The sequence below is a fragment of the Apodemus sylvaticus genome, chromosome 19 (assembly GCF_947179515.1).
Source record: "Apodemus sylvaticus chromosome 19, mApoSyl1.1, whole genome shotgun sequence".
Lineage (NCBI taxonomy): Eukaryota > Metazoa > Chordata > Mammalia > Rodentia > Muridae > Apodemus > Apodemus sylvaticus.
The window spans coordinates 58,030,896-58,039,522 of NC_067490.1; the positions used below are offsets into that span (position 1 = coordinate 58,030,896).

At 38.0% G+C, this 8,627-nt stretch overlaps 1 protein-coding gene across 1 annotated transcript; it reads right to left on the bottom strand.

The window, feature by feature from the left end:
• Nucleotides 1-302: 302 nt before the first annotated feature.
• LOC127669833 (olfactory receptor 2B11-like) lies at nt 303-1,241 on the bottom strand. The gene has a single exon (XM_052164050.1). The coding sequence runs from the start codon at nt 1,239-1,241 to the stop codon at nt 303-305; it is 939 nt and encodes a 312-aa protein (XP_052020010.1).
• Between the last annotated feature and the right edge of the window lie 7,386 nt (nt 1,242-8,627).

An 8,627-nucleotide genomic window follows, 5' to 3' on the forward strand; every position in this document is an offset into this window, starting at 1 on the left:
TCATGCAATTGGGTTGGCACAATGTAACTGTATTATAAACTAAATGATTGTTTTAGCACTTAAAGTAAGGATTTCTGGATGTACAAAAACAAAGTATTTTAACATTTTTTTCTAAGCAGAACATCTATATTGGTTAAAACTATCCAAGATTACTCATTGCCTAGCATGATTAAAGGAAACATAAGTAACAAGACATGTTTTTAAAAAATATGTAAGATAAAAAGGAAAGATGAATGTACAGGGAATGAGTTATAAGAAAAGCCTTTAATTTGTTAACTATTTTATATAGCATGTACAAGCATTCACTTTGACATAAAAATGTTCCTAAATAGGTTAACTAATGCCCCCTTTACATCCTTATTCCTCAGGGTATAGATAAATGGGTTCAGTGTAGGAGTTACTACTCCATAGAAGAGAGCCATGAACTTGGGTTGGTCTTTTGTAATAGAGGAGGGAGGCTGAAGATACATGCTAATGGCTGGACCATAGAACAAGAGAACTACAATGAGATGAGAGGAACATGTCCCAAAGGCCTTTTTCCTTCCCTCTGAAGATTTGATTTTAAAGACAGCATGTCCAATACAAGCATAGGAGGCAAGAATTAAACACAGAGGAACAGCTAAAAGAAAAATGCAAACCACAGAGAGAGCAAGCTCATTAGTCTCTTTTTCACCACAAGCAGTTTTTATCAGAACTGGAATCTCACACACCAAATGATCCAGTTTATTGTGGCTGCATAGAGGCAATTGCAGTGTCACAGTGGCCTCTGAGACAGCATAGGAAATTCCAGTCAGCCACACAGTGGACACTAACAGGAGGCAGGTACGTCGATTCATTATGAGGGTGTAGTGCAGTGGTTTGCAGATGGCCACATATCGGTCAAAGGACATAAGAGCCAGGAGGACACACTCTGTACCCCCCATTATGTGGAAGAAATAAAGCTGAACTACACACCTCATGTAGCTGATGGTCTTTGTGGAGCCCCCAAGGTTGGTTAGCATCTGAGGCACAATGCTTGTGGTATAGCACATGTCCAGAAAGGAGAGGTTGGTGAGGAAGAAATACATGGGGCTGTGGAGACAGGGGTCTAATATGGACACCAGAATGATGGCAATGTTTCCAATCATGGCTGTGGGGTATGTTACCAGAAGAATAATAAAGAGAGGAAGTTCCAGCCAAGGACGGTCTGCAAAACCAAGTAGAACAAACTCTTCTGGGTGACTTTTATTGGTCAATGACATTCTCTGCAATCCGATTCTCCTATAGTAAAGAAGTATCAAGAAAATTAGTGTTATAGGGATAGCAAAGCCTCATGATTCATTGGTTATAACTATAGAAACCAGGGTTGGGATTCCATGTTTGAAATGTCATGTGAGATGGTTAGGAGACACCTCAGTTCATATAGAGCTCAGTGCCAAAGCAAGAAGACCTGGGTTTTAGTCTTTAGAAATCAGGTAAAAATACTGGCAAGGACGCTCATGGATCGGCAGGAATAATATAGTTAAAATAGCCATCTTGCCAAAAGCAATCTACAGATTCAATTCAATACCCATCAAAATCCCAACTCAGTTCTTCACAGAGTTAGAAAAAGCAATTCTAAAATTCATCTCGAATAACAAAAAACCCAGGATAGCTAAAACTATTCTCAACAATAAAAGAAATTCTGGGGGAATCAGTATCCCTGACTTCAAGCAATACTACAGAGCAATAGTGTTAAAAACTGCATGGTATTGGCACTGTGACAGACAAGTGGACCAATGGAATAGAATTGAAGATCCAGAAATGAATCCACACACCTATGGTCACTTGATCTTCGACAAAGCAGCCGAAAACATCCAGTGGAAAAAAGATAGCCTTTTCAACAAATGGTGCTAGTTCAATTGGAGGTCAGCATGCAGAAGAATGCAAATTGATCCATTCTTATCTCCAGGTACTAAACTTCACTCCAAGTGGATCAAGGACCTCCATGTAAAACCAGACACACTGAAACTAATAGCAAAGAAACTGGGGAAGACGCTTGAGGACATGGGCACAGGGGAAAAATTCCTGAACAGATCACCATTAGCTTATGCTCTAAGATCAAGAATTGACAAATGGGACCTCCTAAAATTACAAAGTTTCTGTAAGGCAAAGGACACTGTTAAAAGGACAAAACAGCAACCATCAAATTGGGAAAGGATATTCCCCAACCCCACATCTGATAGAGGGCTAATATCCAATATATACAAATAACTCAAGAAGTTAGACCCCGGGGAACCATATAACCCTATTAAAAATGGGGCACAGATCTAAACAAAGAATTTTCACCTGAAGAAATTCAGATGGCCGAAAGGCACCTTAAGAAGTGCTCAACATCATTAGTCATTAGGGAAATGCACATCAAAACAACCCTGAGATTTCACCTCACACCAGTCAGAATGGCTAAGGTCAAAAACTCAGGAGAGTGTTGGCGAGGATGTGGAGAAAGAGGAACACTCCTCCACTGCTGGTGGGGCTGTAAGATGGTACAACCACTTTGGAAATCAGTCTGATGGTTCCTCAGAAAACTGGACATGACAGTTCCGGAGGACCCTGCTATACCTCTCCTGGGCATATACCCAAAGGATTCCCCGGCATGCAATAAAGACACATGCTCCATTATGTTCATAGCAGCCTTACTTATAATAGCCAGAAGCTGGAAAGAACCCAGATGCCCCTCAAAGGAGGAATGGATACAGAAAATGTGGTATATTTACACAATGGAATACTACCCAGCAATTAGAAACAATGAATTCACAAAATTTTTAGGCAAATGGTTTGATCTGGAAAATATGATCCTAAGTGAGGTAACCCAGTCACAAAAGAATACACATGGAATGCAATCTCTGATAAGTGGATATTAATTAGTCCAGAAGCCCTGAATACCCAAGGCACAATTTGCATAACAAATGACTCCCATGAAGAAGTATGGAGAGGGTCCTGATCCTGGAAAGGATTGATCTAGCGTTGGAGGGGAATATAAGGACAGAGAAAAAGGAGAGGTGATTGGAGAATGGATGGAGAGAGGAAGGTTTATGGGACATATGCGGGGGAGGGGAGGATCCGGGAAAGGGGAAATCATTTGGAATGTAAACAAAGAATATAGAAAATAAAAATATTTAAAAAAAAAAGAAAAAGAAAAAAATATTGGCAAGGGAAACAAAAATCTATAATTTTATAATTTCAGCTCTAGTTAAAATAAAATTGGTTATTTTTCTGGAGCCTGCTGATGAAGTAGTGTAGCTGAGTTGGCAGTCTCCATGTTCTGTTGGAGGTATAGTCTCCAAACATAAAGTAGAAATCAAATGTAGAAAAAATTCGGCACAGACTCTGGATTTTATATGCATGACACACCCACACAATAGAAACATATATGCATACCCCATTCATACATACAAATATTCTTCCGTGCACACAAAATAATGTGACAATTGGGGATTTTGCTTCTACATATGATATAAAATTTGAGAGGAATTTCAAATTATCTGACTGAACATGTAGCATAATGTATAAGAGCTAATTTTAAGAGCTGTCATAAGGCATTACTGAAACATCATAGAAACATTTCCAGGAATCTGTCAGTGAAGTTGGAAGAGCTCTGAAACCTTAGTATGGAAAATTGGCTGGTCCATTTCTATATTCTGGGCCAAAATAGCAAATCTTCTGCATGTGTAATAAATAAATTTGTGTTATATACAAACCTCCTTTATGTACTTGAGTTTGAGCAAGTATTTAGTATACTGTTGACATTTTGTCTTCATATTTGAACAGTTATCAACAGTCCTTTATTTACAAGCCAAATAAGTTAAGCCTCAATTACAGTGTTGTTCTTTTGTGTCATGGATGTGCTTTATCATATAATTATTTAGTAGAAGTTTTGACATTCAATAATTTGTGATAAGTTATTATTAACTCATTCATCTTCTTGATGTATTATTTGTCAACTAAGGTCGATTTTCTCTTTTCCTTTAAAAATTGGGTAAGCAATCAGAGACATATTGATTTCTTTGTTATTCACATTGATATTATAAGTATATTTGACCTCCAAGTATCTTTTGTCAACAGATAGTAATTTAGACATTCACATCCTAGTAATTTTGTATTTCTTGGATGTATGCTAGTACTTCATATCTATAGTCAATGCTGATACAATAAAATGAAGGAACTGAGTCAAACAATGTTTTGAAAGCTATAAAGGTTTATGAATACATTTTATTTATGAGAGTTTTATACAATTTCATCTTTGATATAAAATGAATATCCAAATGTGATATTAAGAAAATATTCCATTGCCCAAATCTGAGCTACTTCTCTAGCCAATCAGCAGTTTCACAGCAGACTATATTCTTGCAGTTAGAAGCAGATTGATTGAAACCTCAGGTCCATCTTATGAGGTTTCAAAAGAGCCACTGAGACTAAGATGTGAATCATGTTTTATGACTACACATTTTTATAGATGCATAAATAAAAAAATAGAAAACAAAAAATTCTATATTCTAGAAAAGTAATAATTCTAACAACTTGTTTTTAACCTAATTTTTAAACCTTATCTTTCTAGTTTGATCGTTTTGCTTCCATATACACCTGTGTACCACATATGTGTCTGGTATCCACAGAGGCTAAAAAATGGCAAAAGATACCCAGAACTGAAATTAATGATGAATATGAGACTCCATGTGAATGCTGAGGATAGAACCCAGTTCCTTTAGAGGAGGAGTCAATACTATTAACTGCTGAGCCATCTATCTAATTCCTCAAACAACTTCTTAATGATTGTGTGTGTGTGATAAGCTCTCTAGCAACTTTTCTCACCTTTGAAATATTTTAGCACTTCTTCCCAAATAAGAGAATCTTATTTCTGTATTTTAAGAAACATAAATTCCTCTTTCTCCCCTTCTCCCAGTTACACAATCACACACACACACACACACACACACACACACACACACACACACTCCCCATTTACTCCATGTCCACTACTCCTGTGTTTCTCTTCAGAAAAGAACAAGCCTCCTGGTAATATCCATGACAACTGCATAACAAGGTGCAGTAAGACTAGGCACAAGCCCTCATATCAAGGCTAGATAAAGCAACCCAGTAAGGAAGAAAGAGTCCTATAGGGAGGCAAAGAGTCAGAGACACTCCGCTCCCACTCTTAGGACCCCAACCAAAAATGGATGGAGGTAGAAAAAAATCATTCCAAGCAAGACAACCCAAACCCAGAAAGACAAACATGATATGTACTCACTTATAAGTGGATATTAACCGTTAAGTAAAGAATAATAACATTTATAATCCACAGATGCAGAGAAGTCAGATAAAGAGGAGTGGTCTAAGGGGATGCATGTTATTCCCTGGGAATGGGAAATGGAATAGGTTTTGTAGGAGGATTGGAATGAAAAAAAAAGGAGAGAGGCTTCAATTTTCTTATTCAGTGATGTAACACAATTTCAACTTACAGGAATATATCCAACCAGGATTGTTTAAAATCACTGCTCAAAAATAGGCTGAGTTTCTGTCAACATGCTGTCCATATCTCAACCTACATTTTCATACCAACATATTATATTCATATGATAAGGCACATCATTTTGTTTATATTTACAGTACTCTGGCCTGTGTAGGTTGTAAATCTGCCTTTATTTTTAAACACCCTTCGCTAAAAAATATTTTTACCATAGACTAAAGCTTTAGATGAACTACATGAACAAGATTAATCCTATTTTAAAGATTTTTTATACAATCAAATGCCTAAACATTAATATTTCTCTTGGTTAATCAACATCTGAGAAATAAATTGCTTATAGAATCTTAAGTGCTTTTTTTGGTTTCAGTGAGAGAATGAGAAAGAAATGAGTTACAGCTTAAAGTCTAGTTGTTCCTAAAGCCACGGAAATAGATTAGCCAAGGTTTATGAAAGAATTTTTGAAATGAAGCTGTTTTTCCTGTGCACTAATTAGATTCTTCAGCCCACACTTTCCACCTTACTAGGATTGCATGTCTATCAATACAGGTGTCTCATCACTTACCTTATTTTGATAAACCCCCTTTATTTGATTAAAAATAGTGATAAGGGAAGATAGTTTAGTTTTTCCTTTTCAGAGGACAGAGAGATTCTAGTATGAAGGTGACAGTTTAAGATTTGCTTCAGAACTCTCAAGTTTTTAGTTCACACAAAGAATCTAAAAGGAGAAAAAGCTCAAGTTAGGAAAATAGTAATAGAGAATATCAAGAAGGCTTTTATGTTATCATGTTTCTTTGCTATTCCCAAGAGTCCCGTGTGCTTTTTTTTTCACAGACATCTTATTTACCCTTGTCTTCTGTGACTAGACAGAGTTCCCTGGAAAGAGTTCTCTGAGGATTTGCTTAGTTACCTGCTGTGCTGAGGATAGAAGACAATCGTTGCTGCAATGGGAAGCATTTGAAATAAATTAATTCCATTTCCCAATACACTTGACACCCACTAAAAAAACATAGTTAAACATGAGCTTGTTTGAATCATTTATCCTGGGGAATTTAAATGAGAATTGCTGTGTATGTTACCTTCTTCAAAAATATATTAGATTTTAATTATGCATAGGATGAGAAAGAAAGGTAATTAAAACCATGAGAATAAAAAATAATATGCAATGAATTCATATGCACTATAAATCTACTAATACCAAGAAAAATTCTAAGTGTGTAGTATTTTATCACAATTAAAAGGCAATGGTAAGAAAACAATCTGCTTCCAACTTCATGAATAATAACTACTGATTATTCTTATCTTTATTAAAATTGATTATTTTATTTACTTACATTTCAAATGTTATTCTGCTTCCTAGTTTCCCATCCACAACCCCTCTATCCCTCTCCCAGTCCCTCCAGCCTCTATGAGGGTGCTCCCCTACCCGCCTACCCACTCTTGTCTCAGTGTCTTAGCATTACTCTACCCTGGGTCATTGAGGCTCCACGGGACCAAGGGGCTCCCCTCCCAGTGATGCCAGATAAGGCAGTCCCCTGCTACTTATCCAGCTGGAGCGATGGGTCACTCCATAAGTACTCTTAGGTTGGTAGTTTAATCCCTGGGAGCTCTGGGGGTCTGTTTGGTTGGTACTGTTGCAAACCCTTTGGGCTCCTTTACTCCTTGCCCTACCTCCTCCATAGGGGTCTCCCATACTCAGTCTGGGTCAGTGCCTTCTTCAGCATCATCACAGTAACTTCCTCTTTCAGCAAATGATAGTAAATACAGAGATGCCAATCATTATGCAGAGAATGAGAAATCTTAGAATATTCAGCTCTAAATGCGATGTCTCCATAAAAATCTCTCTGATTCATAGTTCAGGGAACCCCTCGTGCAATGAGCCTTCATGGGTACAAAGGCCTTTCCTCTCATTGATGTCCGAAGAGGCTATCCTCTGCTACCCATTTGGCTGGAACCATTGGTCTCTCCATGTGTACTCTTTGGTTGGTGGTTAAGTCCCTGGGAGCATTGGGGGTACTGGTTGGTTTATATTGTTGTTGTCCGATGGGGCTGTAAACCCCTTCAGCTCCTCAGATTCTTTCTTTAGCTCCTCCGTTGGGGACCTTGTGCTCAATTTAATGGTTGGCTGAGAGAATACCCCTCTGTAGTTGTAAGGCACTGACAGGGCCTCTCAGGAAACAGCTATATCAGGCTCTTGTCAGCAAGCACTTCTTGGCATCCATAATAGAGTCTGTGTTTGGTATATGGGATGGATCCCCAGGTGGAACAATTTCTGGATGGCCTTTCCTACAGTATCTGCTCTACACCTTTTCTCTGTATTTCCTCATATGGATATGTTAAGAAGGACCAAAGTATCCACACTTTGCTTTACCTTTTTAAGCTTTATGTGGTCTGTGAATTGTATATTGGGAATTCCAAGCTTTTGGGCTAATATTCACTTATCAGGGAGTGCATACCATGTGTGTTCTTTTGTGATTGGGTTGCCTCACTCGGAATGATATTTTCAAGTTCTATCCATTTGCATATGAATTTCATGAATTCATTGGTTTTTTTGTTGTTGTTTTGCTTTTTGTTTTTTATTTTCTACATACTTTGTTTACATTCAAAATGATTTTTTCTACATTCTTAGTTTACATTCAAAATGATTTCCCCTTTGCTGGTTCTCCCCTCCCCATAAGTCCCATAAGCCCTCTTCCCTTCACCTGTTCCCCAATGAACTCCCTCCCACTTCTCTGTCCTGGTAATCTCCTACATTGCTGCATCAAGCCTTTGCAGGAACAGGGCCCACTTCTTCCTTCTTCTTGGGAATCATTTGATATGTTAATCGTGTCTTGGGTATTCAGAGCGTCTGGGCTAATATCCACTTATCAGTGACTGCATTCCATGTGTGTTCTTTTTTCATTGGGTCACCTCACTTAGTTTGAGAAGCACCTTAAGAAATATTCAACATCATTAGTCATTAGGGAAATGTAAATCAAAACAACCCTGAGATTTCACCTTACACCAGTCAGAATGGCTAAGATTAAAAAGCAGGAGACAGCAGGTGTTGGTGAGGATGTGGAGAAAGAAGAACACTCGTCCACTGCTGGTGGGTTTGCAAGGTGGTACAACCACTCTGGAAATCAGTCTGGCGGTTCCTCAGAAA